The 17,680-nt window shown below is 33.7% G+C and overlaps 2 protein-coding genes across 3 annotated transcripts; one reads left to right on the top strand and one right to left on the bottom strand.

Moving 5' to 3' along the window:
• The first annotated feature begins 2,389 nt into the window (after window positions 1–2,389).
• LOC111885619 (uncharacterized) lies at window positions 2,390–7,181 on the top strand. Of its 2 annotated transcripts, none has more exons than XM_023881861.3 (2): window positions 2,390–4,121; window positions 7,057–7,181. In XM_023881861.3, exon 1 carries the CDS (start codon window positions 2,630–2,632, stop codon window positions 4,088–4,090), a length of 1,461 nt encoding a protein of 486 aa, XP_023737629.1. In that variant the 5' UTR covers window positions 2,390–2,629; the 3' UTR covers window positions 4,091–4,121; window positions 7,057–7,181. The 2 variants fall into 2 exon arrangements, with proteins under 2 accessions (XP_023737629.1, XP_023737628.1); XM_023881860.3 differs by lacking the exon at window positions 7,057–7,181 and adding an exon at window positions 4,251–4,369.
• A 508-nt stretch (window positions 7,182–7,689) lies between these two features.
• LOC111885617 (villin-3) lies at window positions 7,690–14,472 on the bottom strand. Its single transcript, XM_023881859.3, has 18 exons — window positions 14,045–14,472; window positions 12,203–12,344; window positions 12,003–12,102; window positions 11,830–11,898; window positions 11,496–11,732; window positions 11,243–11,420; window positions 11,029–11,161; window positions 10,793–10,952; window positions 10,555–10,705; window positions 10,210–10,469; window positions 9,961–10,098; window positions 9,743–9,880; window positions 9,538–9,666; window positions 9,300–9,458; window positions 8,960–9,226; window positions 8,789–8,863; window positions 8,225–8,713; window positions 7,690–8,151 (listed from the first exon to the last, which is right to left on the bottom strand). The coding sequence occupies exons 2-18, from the start codon at window positions 12,256–12,258 to the stop codon at window positions 8,038–8,040; spliced, it is 2,853 nt and encodes a 950-aa protein (XP_023737627.1). The 5' UTR covers window positions 12,259–12,344; window positions 14,045–14,472; the 3' UTR covers window positions 7,690–8,037.
• Between the last annotated feature and the right edge of the window lie 3,208 nt (window positions 14,473–17,680).

Below are 17,680 nucleotides of genomic sequence, written 5' to 3'. Positions count from 1 at the left end.
TTCGAGAAGAGAAAAATAAACGATGTCTGTGTTCGAACTCTTGTAATAGCTACTTCTTATTCTTCCTCTCAATCGTTGATGTCCAACTCAATATCTACAAAGAAGATATTTGATGATGAAAACCCTTGTGGATGTGGACGCTCTTCTTGGATTTGGACATCTAGAATGGACGATCATCCAGAAAAAAAAAAAGTTTAGGGTTAAATCGATATATAAAGGGCAATTCTAATCTCTTTATTTCATGTCATTAAATATAATGTTATGTCATTTGCCAACTAGTTGTATACGAAATGAATCTGGTTGCCTCTAATGAGAATTGAACAAAAGTATAAGTTCATTGGGTTTTTTTTTCAACCAACAAAACATGATTGGGGTTTTGTGAACAGTTTTGAAATTTTGTTGGTCTTACAAGTTATTTTCTGATATTTAATTACACGTCATAAGCCATGTCATTCGTTGACTTTCATTAGCCGGTTGACCATAAATTAGAAGTGTAAATTAGTTGGGCTTTTTAGACAAAATATTAAGTTAGTTGGGTGTTCTTGAACAGACAAAACATAATTGGGGTTTTTTGAACGGTTTGAAAACTTCTTTGGGTTTATAATTCATTTTCACATGAAACTAAAATCATATAAGTTGCTATATATTTTAGATATAGGAGTTGTTATTAAACATAAAATCTCAATTTTTCCTTGTCATATTCATTGTTTTACTTTTATTAGACAAAACTTCAAAAATGGTCCCTGTGGTTTTCGAAAATATCAAGTTTAATCTCTAAGTTCAAAAAACCTTACAGATGGTCCCTGTGGTTTCAAAACTTTTAACAAACAGTCCCTTAGCCACATAAAAAGACTAATATGCCCTTTCTATTTCTTTTTAGAATTAATTTTACCTAATCCTATTTTAAAAAAAAAGACAAAATAAATAATTCATTGGGCCCACATGCTCTCTCTCTCTCTCTCTCTCTCTCTCTCTCTCTCTCTCTCTAAACATAAAAAACACACATCATCTTCTTCATATGTTTTGGGTATTTGGAGGAACGAACAAATCGGAAGTGATGAGAAGTTCCGATGGTGGTCATTCAAATCGTGAGGAGAGACGGAGTCGTCGATCTCCAGCGACCCTCTGAGGCTTTAACTTGCATCATCTCCGGTTGAGAGCTAAGGGAACAGGTCTCCGTCTTCGTCTGTTTGGAGAAGCTAAAATCATGAATGGAAGGCTACGATCAGGAAGCTCCGATGGTGGAGTGTGGTTCTATGGTAGTTAAACAGTCACAAGGGGGGAAAAGGCGGGGGCGTCTATAATGGTTGAAGAGGGAAGAGTAGTCGGTTTTTCCGATGAGCTCCTTCTCGGCTGATAGCTCACTCATCGGAGTTGTGGCTTCAAATCACCAACAATAGACGGAGAGAGGAGGTGTTGGAGGTGACGGAGAACCAAGTGAGGATGGCTGAGGAGTTGTAATAGCTCGCTAGTTTATCGGTTCTTCTTCCTCTCACTTTATCGAAGCCAAAATTGAGGACCACTGCAAACGAGGAAATGTTTTGAGTTGTTGATCGATAGGGAAGAATGATGGAGGAAGGAGAGAAACTGAAACAAGGTCGGCAACCTTGGTTCGTCGGATTCTTTCCTCACGAACACCCCCACCTGCTGTTGTTTTCCATTCTTTCTTTTCCCTTCTCGATCAGACGAGGATCGAAGAACCTCCCTCGATTTCTGCCTTCGCTCGATTTCTGCTGGTGTTATTGCTTTTAGGATTGATTGTCAGAGCAGGAGAGGGAAAAGGGGGGTTGTTGGTTGACAAACGGTGGCCAACGTTGGTGATTCACATTTGATACAGGTGGTTCTATGGCGGAGTAGGGGTGGAGCAGTGGTGATGTTTAAATATCAAGCTGTTGGGGCTAAGAACTGATGTAAATGAAGTGCCCGTTTTTTTATCAGTCAAATTAAGTGTGTTGGGGATTGAATAGAAGAAGATGACAAAGACTTTCAAGAGAGAGAGAGAGAGAGGTGGGCCCAATAAATTATTTATTTTGTTTTTCTATTTTTTTAAAATAGGATTAGGTAAAATTAATTCTAAAAAGAAATAGAAAGGGCATATTAGTCTTTTTATGTGGTTAAGGGAATGTTTGTTAAAAGTTTTGAAACCACAGAGACCATCTGTGAGGTTTTTTGAACTTAGGGATTAAACTTGATATTTTCGAAAACTACAGGGATCATTTATGAAGTTTTGTCTTTTTATTATAAAAAGTTGAAATATAATGATAACAAAAAAGTTGTGTAACAACTATTCACATGTTTTTACATAAAAGTACTAAATAAAATTTAATGTGCATTGCATCTTTTGCCCGCTCTCAACACATTGTCAATAACTACCCGTGCAACAGTTGGACCTACGACCCGCTGTTTAATGGAAATTGAATTTTAGTATTTTACCTTGTACTAAATTTGGTAAGTTGACACTTACTATCCTTTGTCGGTATTTCATGCCAAAATGAGAAAAGAATCATGAAGATAACACAAACTCTATTCCACAGACACCAACACATTCAAATCACATAAACACACACGGAGGGGATCAGAAAGAACTACCCAATTCTACAAAACAGAGGAGTATCGGAATCTAGAGAAAATGGTATTGACCGGAAAAATCAGGAAGAAAAATGACGGCGGCGGGGGCGGCGGTGGTGGTGGTGAGGGATGGGGAATGGATATATTCCTTGTTTTCTTCCCTGAAGAACATCAACAAGATTTAAACTCCTCCACACCTTCATCGTCATTATCACCATTCAGATTTCCCACAGTTAATACCCTTTTCAAACGCATGAATTCCAGTCATATTCTCAGAAGAGCTCAATCCACCATCTCCATTTGTGCTCTGCTCATCTTCTTGATGCTCCTTCTCTTCACTCTCTCAACTTTCGAACCCAACAACAACTTCATATCATCTCGTCTTCCCAACTCTCACACTACACCCAGATCAAATTCACGTGCATTACAAGGATTGGGCACTCTGTATACACGAGGAACAATCGCCATGAACAACCTCCTTCTCTGCCACGTTACAGAGTCTGTGACAACAAAAGATCTTAAATTGTTCTTGAGAGCATTTCACAGGTCTGGTTTAGCTTCAAATTCCGATCTTGTATTTATATTCCCATCGATTTCAACTCCGCAGTCTTTTGACGATGTGATTCTGGAAGAGAACGACTTCTTCCTGAAAATCATGGGAAGGTACAAAGCAGAACTGTGCAACGGTAGTAAAGTTTTGGGTTTTCCGGCGAGCTTCGACCTCACCCAGTTCGTGAAATCCGGCAAGAAGGTAAGGGAGAAAGGAGAGCCAATCTGGGGTGGAAAATTGAAGACCAATAATTCGAGTTTACATGATTGTGGTGAAACTGATCATATTGAGTCAACTCGGATAAGTTATGGATCGGTTGTAGGCTTTGGTGTCGGCGAGCTTGATCCGGAAAACTCGTTATCCGGGTTCGTAGACCACGTTCCGATGAGTCTCCGAAGATGGGCGTCTTATCCAATGATATTGGGGCGGGTTCGCCGGAGTTATAAGCACGTGATGCTGGTTGACGTAAAGAAAGTTTTACTACTCGGAGACCCGTTCAACCGAGTAAAAAATCAGAGTCCCGAGTCAGTCTTCTTGTCATCAACACCGCCACCATTACCACCTCTCTCAGCCAGACACCGCCCTAAGAACTCAGAGAATACCCATCAAAAAACAAATACAATCAACACTGCCGTCATAATGGGTGGAGTTCGTGGAGTCCGACGGTTGTCCGCCGCAATGCTGACGGAGATTGTCAGAGCTACCACAAGCAAGCCACACAATAAAAGAAAGAACTCAGTCACCGAGTCAGGTATGCTCAGTCGTCTCGCCATGAACGAGTTTACCCTCAAGACCATTCGTCTGGTGACGTCATCCGAGTCAATACGAGAAGCTAAGTCACTCACTGAGTCGGCAATGACAAATCGGACGATTTTATGGCGTGAAAATAACGACACGGATATAATTGAGTCAGTTATTATGAAGCACATTTGTTCATTTCCCATAGATTCCACTGTCTACACGGATTGTTGACTATTTTGGTGAATAGAGACTATATGAAAAGGTACAAATTATTTTTTCTAACATTTAGCATATATACATTAAAAATGTTATATATTATATTATTTGTTATTTGTAATATATATAATATCAGAAATCTTATTCTTGGCCCGTGAAATAATGATTTTGCCAGCAAAACATTAACGTCCCCTTGCATTGATTGGCTGGTTGCTCGTTGGTGCATGCTTTGTTACGCCTCTTGTAAATTGTAATACTCTTCCTTTTTCACAAATTTGATAGAATATTTTACTATTTAATACGTAGTATTATTTTACTCTTTATCATATTATCATTCATTTATAAGATTATATATAAATGTTCTTAATAAGTTGAATAAATATTTATTTTAAATAATAAACATAGACATAGAACAAAATGTGCATTAACATATAATTAAATAAAGGGGCTAATATCATAAATTAGTAAAAACTATTTTTCTAATAAAAGACAAATGTTTTAAAAACCTATTGTTCAAAGGTAAACTGTTAGAATTTTTTGTTTATAAAATATCATTATTTAAATCAAATAAACTCCATAAAGCTAAAAAAAAATAAACTTAATAAAGTGAATGAATTTAAATAACTTTTATTATTAATATACATATATGAGTGTGGGTGGATGGAATATATATGTAAAGTTAATTAACTTGACTCCGAAATAAATGATATGAATGAGTAGAAGCACGTGGAACAACTTTCTTTTCTTGTTGGGGTTGTGCTTCTGCTTCTGCATTAAGTTTAATTTTAGCCTTTCTCGTGCTTCTATGAAGCTGCCTCTTTCTCGCTTTTACGCGTACATTTTTTTAACTATTCTCCCTAATAAATGAAAATAATTTTGATACATGTCATTTTTTCATTAATTTGGACACATGTCATTTTTTGGTAATTTTGAATAATTTTCTTTTTCATTTGTTATTTTCTCATTGTTTATCTTTTCTTAATTAACACATCATATTTATAACTCAATTAATAATTGCCTTAATTAAAAATAACAATTAAATTACAATATTACAACTCATATACCATTGAATATGTTTCCTTTTAAATTCAAAATTTAAATTTTAAATTTCAAAATTAAATAAATTTTTGTTTAAACCTTCATATTTAATTTTTTTTTTTTGTTTTATCCAACCCGTATAACATACGGGTTTCACAACTAGTAACTTAATATTAGAAAAACTATATTTCTATCGCTAACATTAGCTATATCTTTTTCCAATAATAAACAAAGTGGTAATATGTTGTTGCATACATAAATTTACGAATGAAGTAAAGAGATATAAGTAATTTCTTTTAACAAATAACAAACCAAATATTTGGCACCATTCCCACAAAGGAGCTGATCCGTACACAATAATTTTTCTCCATACACAACAATTGGTGTTTTAAAATGTTGTATTGTACAACTATATAATGAATGAATTGTTTTTATAAAGATATATGGTATCATATGTGAACTAAAACACTGAAGACAATATGTATTGGAAAAGGTTAAGGCAAAAGTGTAAGGAAATAAAAATATAGTGGCAAAAGTATGAATAGTGAAAAGTTAAAAGTGACAAAACATATGAATTGAAAAAGGTCAACGCAAAAATGTAAAGAAATAAAAGTAAAGTGCCAAAACTATGTATTTGAAAAAGATAATGTTAAAAATATCCATGTGCTTTAATATATATATAACTAGTTTATAACCCGTGGGAACCACGGTTAGAAAATTAATTAAACTTTCTAAGTAAAAACTCAAAATTATTAATTAATAATTTTAAATAACTTATTAATTAAAAGATATTTTTTTAGTTATATATATATATATATATATATATATATATATATATATATATATATATATATATATATATATATATATAATTATAATCGTTTATTCAAATAAATACATAAAATATATCATCTTATAATTTGTATAAATTTCATTTTATTATAATTTGTATAAATTTTATTTTATTTTTATTCTAATATTATTAATTTAATGTAATTAAAATGTGATTTAAATTTTGAATTTTGAAATTTGAAATTTGAAATGAAGATTGTATAGGGAGAGGAGATATGTATCACTTACTATAATGAAATAAAATGAGTTAATTTGGAGATTCGAATTTTATGGTTTACACCTTATTTGCGTTTTGTGGTTTTTATTGTTTCATCTATTTAAAAAAAACACAATTATTCAAATTCTAAATTGTTTTAGAAAATTGGAAAGGTTTAAGAGTCCACTATATAGAAGTTTCCTACGTGGTCCACTACAAAAGAATAGTCAAAAGAGTGCATGCGTAAATCGTAATACCACAAAAGAAACTGTTCCTATTTTCTTTTTCTTTTTTTATCATCAAGCGTAGAAAAATAAAACTGCTACACAATAAGAAAAACTTCAATTGTAGTCAAAAGGTTTTAAAAAATTCCTTTAATTTTATACATTTTGCTTTACCATTTTGGTCCTTTGTTATATATTCCCTCGTTAAGAGATGCTTGATCGGGATATAGGGTAAGTCAGAGTTTTCATCATGTTGCTGATTTGACGAAAAATTCGGATTTAGTCATTTCATGGAATTTGAATGTTTTCCGTCTTTTGAAGAGGGTTTTTTAACACCTACTATTTAAAAAAGACGTTAACTTTTTTTTTTTTGTAAAAATGGCGGTTTTACCATCTATTTTTAATTTTAAAAGTTTGGGCTTGTAAAGTGGTGAAAGGGCCATGGGTGGGATGCGACCCACCTAATGATTAATGAATTCAAAATTATAAATTTTAATGAAAATGTAATAAAATTAAATAAAATAAAATAAAAAGTTTTATGATCTTTAGGACTCTTCTACAATACTATAGATACAATCTTTCTAGTCATTCCATTATCTGTTACTCCCCCTCCCCCCCTAATCAGCTTTTATGCAATGTAATACGTTTCTCATTGTCAATTTTATTTACAGGTTTTTGTGCGTTTTGGTTTTTCCCACAAAGGTTTCCATCCATATTCTTGGTTTTTTGGTTTATGATTTCATGCTTGTAGTGATCGTCATGATATAACTATGTAACAACTTAACATTCCTTATAATCCAATTTTACATAAAACACATCAAGATTGATGAAATAAAAACATATGGTCTCAAATCATATGAAAATATAAGTTAGGTTTTATGTGATAGTAATGGATGTGACTTGAGAGGTTTTGTTTTTGCATATGGTATGAAGTAATGGGTCGGTGGTACTTTAGACACCAACATGATGTTTGCCTAAGTGGGTACTGGGTAGACAACGACAGTTTTATTCTTATATTTCAACAAACAATATTCATCGGTTTCAACAGTGGAAAAAAGGAAATAATACTACATAGGTACATTGTAAATGTCATAATAAATTAAGTCGGTATTTCCTGCTTCACTCATCGAGTCATTTTTATCAAGTGAAAAATGTCCTCCATATCAAATGTTTAACCCATTATTATGTTTGCCAAGTCAAAAAAAAAAAAAAAAAAAGATTCATGTGTAAATCCTGTTATTAAGTTGTGTCAAAATGGCAAAAGTACATAAGACAAATAGAAAGGACATACATGATATGATAAATATCAAACAACAAACTTTTTTAACCCTTAATATCTGAATTCAAAATACAAACAATCACATGACATGACATCACATTTACAGTCTTACTTTTTTTCTCCAACAATAAATAGCAAGTAATCCCACAAACAAACTCAAACCCAGATTACATTACATACCCAATCAAATCTAACATCCAGCAATCAAACCATATAATCATAACATCAAAAGAGAGGCAAAAAAATCACTCTTTACTCAAGGCCATTATATCACTAACTCCTCCTATAACCACCAGCATCATAACTGATAACAACACCAACACAATCAAAAACTAAGAATTGAAAGAATCATATTCATCACTGTTTTCAATTCCTAGAACAAATCCACCTTCTTCTTCAGCATATCCTGCTTCCATTTTGGTATCTTGTAGAACGCCTCTTTTGCCATTCCAAACACACCCTCAAACTCTTCACCTGACAGATAAGCCTAAACCAAAAAACCAACAATGTTACTTATTCCCGAAATAGACTTTACAGTTGTGTGAAATTACAAAACTAACCTCTCTTCTCTTAAAGTCGATACCAGTTACCGGGTTCTCGGATTTAGCCCTCAATTGTTCATAACTGAAAGTGCTTTGACTGTCTACACTCTCACATTCGTTTTCATCATTCTTTGGTGCTGAATCTTCTCCTCCTCCATTGGTTTCTTGAACTGCTGGTTCAGATGTTTCCATGGTAACTTCTGAACCTTCATTACTCTCCAAACCATCAGAACCTTCTTCAGCCTTGGTGGCTGAGCCGCCTTCAGATGGTGGACTTCTGGTGGGCCTGACAGGTGAACCATCAGATGCACCCTTCTTTTCAGCTGTAAGAACAGAAGATAAAGCAGCAACAGCAGCTGCTCTCTGTGAACCCCGACTCGGTACCTTTGGTGAAGCTGATGATGATTTGGCGCTTGTCGGAGATGATTTGAAAGCAGAGTTTAATGCTGCTAATGCTGAAGCTCTTTGAGTGGGCCCACTTTGACCCCCGTTTGACCTATCTTGACCCTGTGATAGATAAAATACCAAAAACAATCCTTAAACAAAACCATAAACAACAAGCAGGATGAGTTCCAACTTTACCTCAGAAGCAGAAGCATGGCCTCCCCCAAATCCAAACAGTAGCAAAATCTTCTTCTGGAATGAGTTCCCATGAGCCTAGGAAGAAGGTAAGAAATACTAGTATTTTAAATTAATTGTTTATTAGATAAAAAAAAAAAATTACTATGATAATGGAAAAATAAGGACACGGACATTAGCTTTTGCAGAGTCCCATGAGAAGAATGTTGTGAAGAAGGTAGGTTCGTTTCCTTCTGTAACTCTGTATAAGGGTACACATGGAGATAATCCATCAAGAGATGAAGCCAAGTCGATGTATTTCTGGCCAATTTCAAACGCATTTTGCTTTTCTTTGGAGTCAACGGATTGACCAACCCATATGAACACCTCCGCGTGTGTGTCTAAGATGAGCACATCTTCTGTCAACAGATCGTCTTGTGAAAAATTGTAGATCTCCTCAATCTGGAAGAAACCGTGATTTAGATCTTCATTTTGAAACGAGTGTTGTATAGGAAATGAAAAGCTGAGAATTCACCTCAAACTTTCCTTTATGGAAAGAGAATGAAAATAAATGGGGATCTCTGACGGATTCCTGCGCTGCTTTTTTACTGGTGTAGCCTTGTTTCCCTCCAAGGGCAAACCAGAAAGTTGAGTTTTCAGTTCCTTCTTTAGCAAATTTCACAGTGGCGCCAGGCTGGACAAGAAGACGAAATAAAGTTAAAAGTCAACCAAAAACAAGATTCAAACTTATCATCAAAAACTTCATATCGTACCTTCAAAAATTCAGCGATTTTTGCAGCTATGCTGTGCTGCTCAACACTACTCTGGTTTCCATGCCAGGTGAACAATGAAGAACCGGATTGAAGAAGAAAGCATTCATAAGTATTCAATGAGGTCGCCACCTGAAACAAACATATTTCATTAGCCCTAATTTTAACAAGTCGCACGCAATAACTTAAAAGGGGCTCACAATCATACCGCATCTACTTGAACGGCTTTATTATTATGGGGTGAAGTTCCCGATATCTGAATTAGGGCTACACCATCTGAAGTGTAGGTTTCATCATTCAATCCTTTGTCTGCAATGGAGTTCTTGTATCCAGAGCTCAATCCACCCTGATAACACAACATTTTCCATCTGAATCTAATATCACAGCAAAATCAAAATATTTGAAAAAACTATAAATGTTACCTACCTTTAACACAACCATAGGCTGAAAGATGGCGACAAACTGTGGAGGCTCTTTCCCTTGAAATACACGACCCTGAACTGGTCTTCCCTTGAGTGAATTGAACATTGTGGTAGCCAATCGAGCAGCTATGTTTTGGTCCTCCTGATGTTATTACAAGATTTGCTTCTTGTTATTGTCACTTCAACACACGTACACAGATGGAGGAAGAAGAAGAAGAAGAAATGAATTGAATTGAATGTTTTCAAGGGTTACCTCGATGCTATCTTTGCCAATCCAACAGCACAAATAGTAATCTTCTTTCTTTTCATTAGAATGGTAAGTGTAAAGAACAATGTAGCAATCTCCACTGTAGAATTTGCCAATGTCTTCTTTGGGTACTGTGGTTTTAGCATTGCCACTAATCCTCCACACCTCAATTTTCCCATTTTCTTCAAGCAAAGGTGGGACTTCTTCGGTTGCAGTAGAACTTTTAGCCAACCCTTTCAGCCCAACTCCTTGTTGCTTTAACAAAGCTAGTAATATACAAAAATAACACCATAACTACAACTAGTGTTATAGTAATAGATTGTGAACAAAGAATATGTTTATTTTATTTACCTGCTACTTTTCCTCTACTTTCTTCAGGAGCAGAAGGTGCTGAACCAGATGGCCATGAGTCAAAGTTTGACTTGAACGAATGTGTCTCGTACCCTTGAATAAGTCGAGTTACACGGGTTGCTTTGGGCCGATTTTGGCTCACAATAAACTCCTAAAAATGTTTCAAATAATATGAGAATACTAATATATAAATTTAAAAAACAAAAAAAAGTAATTGAATTTAAAGATTTAGATTTACCTCAGCAGCTTGCATGGCAGTTTTTCTTTCCTCCACTTGTGTTACCCTTCCAACCCACACAAACACCTCTGCACCACAATCCAGCAGATAACATTTGTTGTTTTCCAATAAAGATTTGGAAAGTTCACCATCTACATCCTTAATTTGACCTTCACTTATGCTGCAAAAAAAAGACGATTAAAAATAAGCATCATTTATGCCATTTAATCCATTCATCATATATATTATAATTATACCAATAAAGTTTTGGAGAAGTCTTTTCTGGAATTATATCATCTTCACTTGCAACCTTTTTGCCAATTGGAGCAAACCCACCAAAAATAACCCAAAATTCACCAGAGTCCCCTTCCGCTTGTAGCTTTCCATCATCTGAAAATGTTTTTCATTTACTAACAACATATGACATAAAAAGAACATATGTTAATTTAATAATCATGTATGTTGACTTACCAACAATTGCAACATCACATGTCCCTTCATGATATTTCTCTTTCAAAAACTGAATAACTTCCAATGCTTTCGCCCTTTCTTGTATATTCGAATTCGCCCCATTGAATTGAAAGATTTTATCTTTAGTGTCCAAGATAAACACATCATCATGGTTCAATGTGGATCGAGAGAAAGGAACCTGAATAAACAACCATCATCAAAATCAAATAAATAAATATATTATATCTAAGGGTAGTTTGGTAATTTTACAGACCTGTTTCAATCTGACAACACGTTTTCCTTTACAAGTGTACAATCGTGTCTGAAACTCTTCTTCTTCAACCTCTTTAAAACCAGATGCAACACCTCCCTCGAGTGGTATAATACATGGTTTAAAATATGATAAAAATTTATCAGATTCATGACCTTGAAGTTCCCTATATTGAACTGCACGACCACCTAGACATGCATCAAGTTCAACCGTTTTTATTGCTGCAGTTCCAGCTTCATCCTGATTTATTTATTTCATAAATTAACACCAATTAACAAAACATTATATTATTCAAAAAATAGCAGCCTGTACTTATAACTTATAACTTATAACTTACCTGGCTAGTATCTTTTCCCAACCAGAAATGTATGTCATAATTGTAAGCACCTCCCTTCCCAGAAGTAGTCTACAAATATATGAGTGTGTAAAAAAGAAGTAATTTTTTGAGATAAATATATATATAAGGAAAATAAAAAGAGTTTTGGATATTATTATTATTATTATTAGCACCTGCAATACAATGTATGAATCGCCAGAGTAGAATTTTCCATAATTGGACTTTGGCAAAGGTACTGGCTGAAAGTTTTCGATTCTCCATATTTCAGTCCCTCTATAAGGTGTTAAGTGAACATTTAATAAAAATTAAAAAATTAAATTAAAAAAAAAAAATCTTTTATATGGTTTAAAAGAAAGAAATTGAAGAAGGATACACTCTTTGACCAACTCCTTGAAATGCAGGTTCAAGAGTTTTTGCAGAGCCAGACATGATGTAAAGTTGTTGATTGTATCTTCTTCTTTAAACAAAGACAGAGTCTTGTGATGCAATCTTTATAAATAAATCACTCCAAAGATCTAAGGAAAAATAGAAAAATCATTAGCATACTTGTAAAATGAAGGATTGACAACTCTGAATTGATGAAAAAAAGTATTTCTTTCATTTAGTATAAGTAGCTATGTGCTCGTGTGTTTGCTCGGGTAATGATGGTTTAAAAACCATAATATATGGAATGTTGAGTTTTCATATCCAATTCAAAATGATGTTTCTTACAACAATATACTTTTAAGGAAATTGTATGCCGATTCTAGAGACTACTGTTTATTATTTGTTGTAATGGAGTAGATAATTATGTAAAAAAATTTACATTGAATTGAGTTAAATTTAGACTAATATATAATGCCAAAATGTAATGTTAATAAAAATGTTTCACTATCGACTCATAACAGGAAAAGAAATGGATGATAACCGGTCTGGAATATTTAAAACTTAAACAAATCTGTTTGGTTTCAAAACTTTATAAGGATTTATCAAAATAATCAAAGAAACATTGTTTAAATAATAACAAAATGATGATTAAGGGAAAAATATTTATGTAAGCGCCTAACAAGAAATTAGAAAAAGAAATTATCATTATCAACCGTGTACTTGATTTTAATGTCTATAAATCGCATACAACTATGATAATATATTACTATTTTAAGCACTGTGTAGATTCGACATCAGAAATATAAATATCATGCGCAAGATCATGTCATCATTTCTCCCATGTTTAAGCATGAATACTAAGATTTGTAACTTATAATTTGATATACAGAAAAGTAAACATCCTTTTGCATTATGTGATTAAATACCACAAGGTCATTTGATTTGAATATATACAATGTAATTAATTTTAGATTATGTAAGCTATGAGAACTAAAAATTTAAACCATTATTCTCTCTCTACACATTGTTCTTTCATATTAAATGTCCAACAATTATCTTAAAATATCAATTGCATAATATCAATAAGATGCAGCATCATACTTGATAGCTCGAACAAGAGTAAAGTAACTAAAGAATGTAAGTTTCAAAAAGCATCATTAACAAGCTAACACATAAGCCATGTATTGTCACATTCGATATCAAAATCCCCAAATGTTCTTGAATTTGTCGAACCCTACACAAGATTTCTTGATATTGGGCATGTTTAACACTCGATTCCTATAAAAAAAGGTCGGGGTAAATTATCCAAAAAGTTTCAGGCTTGATAACCAGTCTAACTCTATCTGCAACAAATTTTCCCTGATTCCATGGAATTACTATTCGAAAACTTATCCTCCAGAAATCAAGAACGAGTCCAAAGCACGGTCAACACCATAATCCATCTGAAGCAAAAATATGATTTCGAAATGTATGTACCAACTTTATACCCTAGAAGACATAGTGCATTGAAAACATAGCTCCATAATAAAATACTAATTCTCTAGCACCTATCGATAGATCCAACCAATTATGTTAATCAACCATCGAAAATCTTAAGCACCGATATCGAGAAGAAGAAAACTCACTAGATCAAAACAACAGAGAAATCATTCCCCCAATTCGAACTATAATCCATGCCAAAGAGACCCTCAAACTGTTAATTCAAGTTGAGGATCATCAATTTAAGATCCAAACAATAGGAAAATAAGTTGATGGCAAAATTAAGTACACGAAGCGAGAGATCTAAGTAACTGGAGTGAAAATCTAGGGCGAAATCAGTTGGTCAAGTAATCGATTACAGCAAACATACCTGTGTTCAGATCTCGACTGCTTCGGGCTTCAAAAAGAGTATCAGGAACTGGGTTTTAGAGAGAATGAAACGGCAGAAGGACAGAAAGACGAAAACGGAGCTGGCAAAGTATTATAGAGAGAGAAAGAGGAAGGAGTGCAAAAAAGAAAGTTAATAATTGGTTTTATGGGTTGGTTTTCTGAATTTTTATTTTCTTTAATTCTTGACGTGGGGGTGGGGGCTTTTTCTCTCTCCAACTTTTTGAGGATTTGAGATTTGAAGAAAAGCTTCAAGTTCTTGGGTATGAATACATCAATGGCGATTGAAAGGGCGTATATACGAGGAACAATTATGAAGCCTGTTGAAAAGAAAATTAAAAAAAAAGTTGAATTTGAGGCAAAAATCCGGTGACAGTGGCACCGGCCTTGCCGCCTTTTCGTTCCATTTTCTTATCTTTTTCTTGCTTTTTGCTTCCGTAATCTTATTTTCTTTACTTGTCAAAATAAATGAAATATGTTTGTGTGGTCCGAAATAAGTTTCCATTATTTTAGTTCAAAATATTTATTTGTCCTTTTAAATATAAAACCATAGTTCAAATTAGAAATTAAATATTTGTGAAAATACAAGAATTTTTCAAATAAAAGTTTCAATTAAAACATAACGTACGTTACGTTTCACAATTTGTTTCAAAAAGATAAACACTAGTAAGGATTCTCTTGTATGTTTGAAGGTGTTGGCTCAAGGAGAAGAATCACTAGTGCTTTGACGATAGATATTGATAGGCACCCAAAAAGACCGTTCATAGATGGTGGCGATGGTCTCTCTCTCTCTCTTTCTAGGTATTTGGGTGGTGCGGTGTCCTTTCATTCAAGTGATTATGTAACATCCGTTTTCCTGATTTGATCAGTTGAAGACTTAAGAATTTCAAAGATAAGGTTTCGGGAAAAACCTTATGTCACGACGTGGCCACTTCATCTAGATGATGACACGTTTGAGCATTGACCACAATATGGTCGAGTATTCACCACGACGTGGTGACAACATATTAATAAAGGGTTTTTTCCATTAAAAAAAAACCTTATATTTTGATTTTTTTTTTCTTTTTAGACCTAAAACTTTTAGTTTTTCCGAAAAAGACCCAAAGTTTACTGGAAACTTGTTATTTCGGACCCTAACAGGTCACCAACAGGTAAACTAACTGATTTTTTTCATAAAAGACCATACATTTTGTATTTTTTTCCAGTTTAGACCTAAAATGTGTTTTTTTTTCATATTAATCTCAAATGCTATTGTTTTTGCTTTATCAAGTTGTCTCCATGAAATGTTATGTGCTCATTAAAAGCCGTATTTCATTGGATTTGGATGATCATTTCGATTCTCTGTTGGAGTTATGTCATTTGTCTAAAGTTTTTACGGTTCGAAGAATCAAGAATTCGAACCCTTCTCGCTATGGTCCTAAGTAACATCTATGAACTAGATTTGTACATTTCTCATTAACTAGACATATTGGGGATTAAGACTCAATAATAAAATATTTAAAAATGCATCATTTATAACAACTTTCTAGAAAACACTTATCGATGAAGTAGTGATGTTGTTAATGTAATATAATTTAATTAAAACTTCATTTTAAAATGAATTAGACGAGGTAAGAATAGAAATTAAAGAATAGAGAGAGTACCATTTTAGAAACATCATGATATGATTAAAACAGGTAAATCACTTACACTCTTCGAGTGAGTGCCGACATAAGAAAGAGAGAAGATGATGACTTAATTTCCAAAATCTTTTATTAACAAAACTAGTCTACCTCTTTAATAAAATAATCAACTATAGCCACGTGTCACTTTTTTAAACCCATTAAATGCCACATGTCATTCTCATGACATATGACTCCTCAATATTTATTTTCGGCTTATATTCATCATCTCAATCTCAATTTGGATACAAGTCATATCCCGAAAAATCAGCTAACAAATTTGAATTTCATTTATATTAGTCATTGAAAAAAAGTAGAATTCTAATTTCAAATTTAAACAAAGTTAGAGTAATTTGGAACTAAAAACCTTACGCTAACTTTGTTTAAATTTGAAATTAGGATTCTACATTTTTTTGAATGACTAATATAAATGAAATTCAAATTTGTTAGCTGATTTTTCGGGATATGAATTGTATCCAAATTGAGATTGAGATGATGAATATGATCTGAAAATAAAAATTGAGGGATCATATAAGAATGACATGTGCCATTTAATGGGTTTAGAAAAGTGACATGTGGCTATAAAGGATTCTTTTATCAGAGAGGTAGACTAGTTTTGTTAAAAAAAGGTTTTGGAAAATTAAGTCATCATATTCTCTCTTTCTTCTGTCGGCATTCACTCGAAGAGTGTAGGTGATTTACCTGTTTTGAACATATCATGATGTTTCTGAAAGGGTACTCTCTCTATTCTTTAATTTCTATTCTTACCTCATCTAATTTATTTTAAAATGAAGTTTTAATTAAGTTATATTACATTAACAACGTCACTACTTCATCGATAAATGTTTTCTAGAGAGTTGTTATAAATGATGCATTTTTAAATCTTGAGTAAATTACGCGAATGGTCCCTGTGGTTTAGTGTAAATTACACGCTTGGTCCCTAACTTATTTTTCTAACTCGGACTGTCCTCAACTTTTAATTATGTAACCCGCTTAGTCCTTATTCTCACATTCCGTCAATTGTTTTCGTTAGACACCCCACGTGCCTTGCACGTTGGGGGTATAAAAGTCTTTTCACATATCCAATGTTATACCGCCAAGAAAAAAAAGGACGTATCGTTGATCAACGTGATCAGACACAAGCTTCACAGACAAAACCTTTGAAAACCCTTTGAAAACCCTTGATCGAAAGAACCCTACATTTGAAAACGACGATGGCGCCTTGGAGGATACGTGCTACCATGGACGAGATTGATGTTGCTCGTAGATATGGTAAGTGTTTACTCCCTCAATCAGTTAGTAACTTAAAAAGAAAAATGTGACTAACCAATCTTTCCGTGAATATACAGTCGGACATCCGACGATATTCTCTGTCCGATTACACCATGGTGGACAGTTTACAAAGTTCCCTGGAAGAAAGTACATCATAGGCAAGCAAAATTATGTTGATTTACTAGACATTGACACCTTTTCCATTCACGACATTGACGATATTATGGAGGAACTTGGGCATATTGATTCAGACGAAACACTACTCTATTATCATTTCCTGAGACCATTTGGCGATTTTGATTTTGGGTTATTTGCTTTGGGTTCAGATCAGGATGTTCATCATCTGGGTACGTATGTTGCTAACCATAAGCTAATAGATGTATATATTGAGCATGGGAAAACAAATTTACATACTTATTCTATGTCCCCCAACCCTAGTAAGGTTAAAATCGTTGAAATTAAAGAGCCACCAGCTTGCTCCAAACAGTTGTTTTTGGAGTGGAATGACTCTCCAATTGAGCATGAGAGTGTTCCAGACCTAACAGAAGTTGAGAATGATAGTCATTTGGACAAAGAACCATCTTTGGTCGACCATGTTGAATTTGAAATGAATGTAGAGAATGAGGATGATTATGATGGTAGTGGACACAACAATGGCAGTGGAAATGATGAGTTTGATGATGATA

Source organism: Lactuca sativa, chromosome 8, assembly GCF_002870075.4.
Source record: "Lactuca sativa cultivar Salinas chromosome 8, Lsat_Salinas_v11, whole genome shotgun sequence".
NCBI classification, from domain to species: Eukaryota; Viridiplantae; Streptophyta; class Magnoliopsida; order Asterales; family Asteraceae; genus Lactuca; species Lactuca sativa.
The sequence above is the reverse complement of the archived record's forward strand: the minus strand, read 5'-3'. Positions and strand labels throughout refer to the sequence as shown.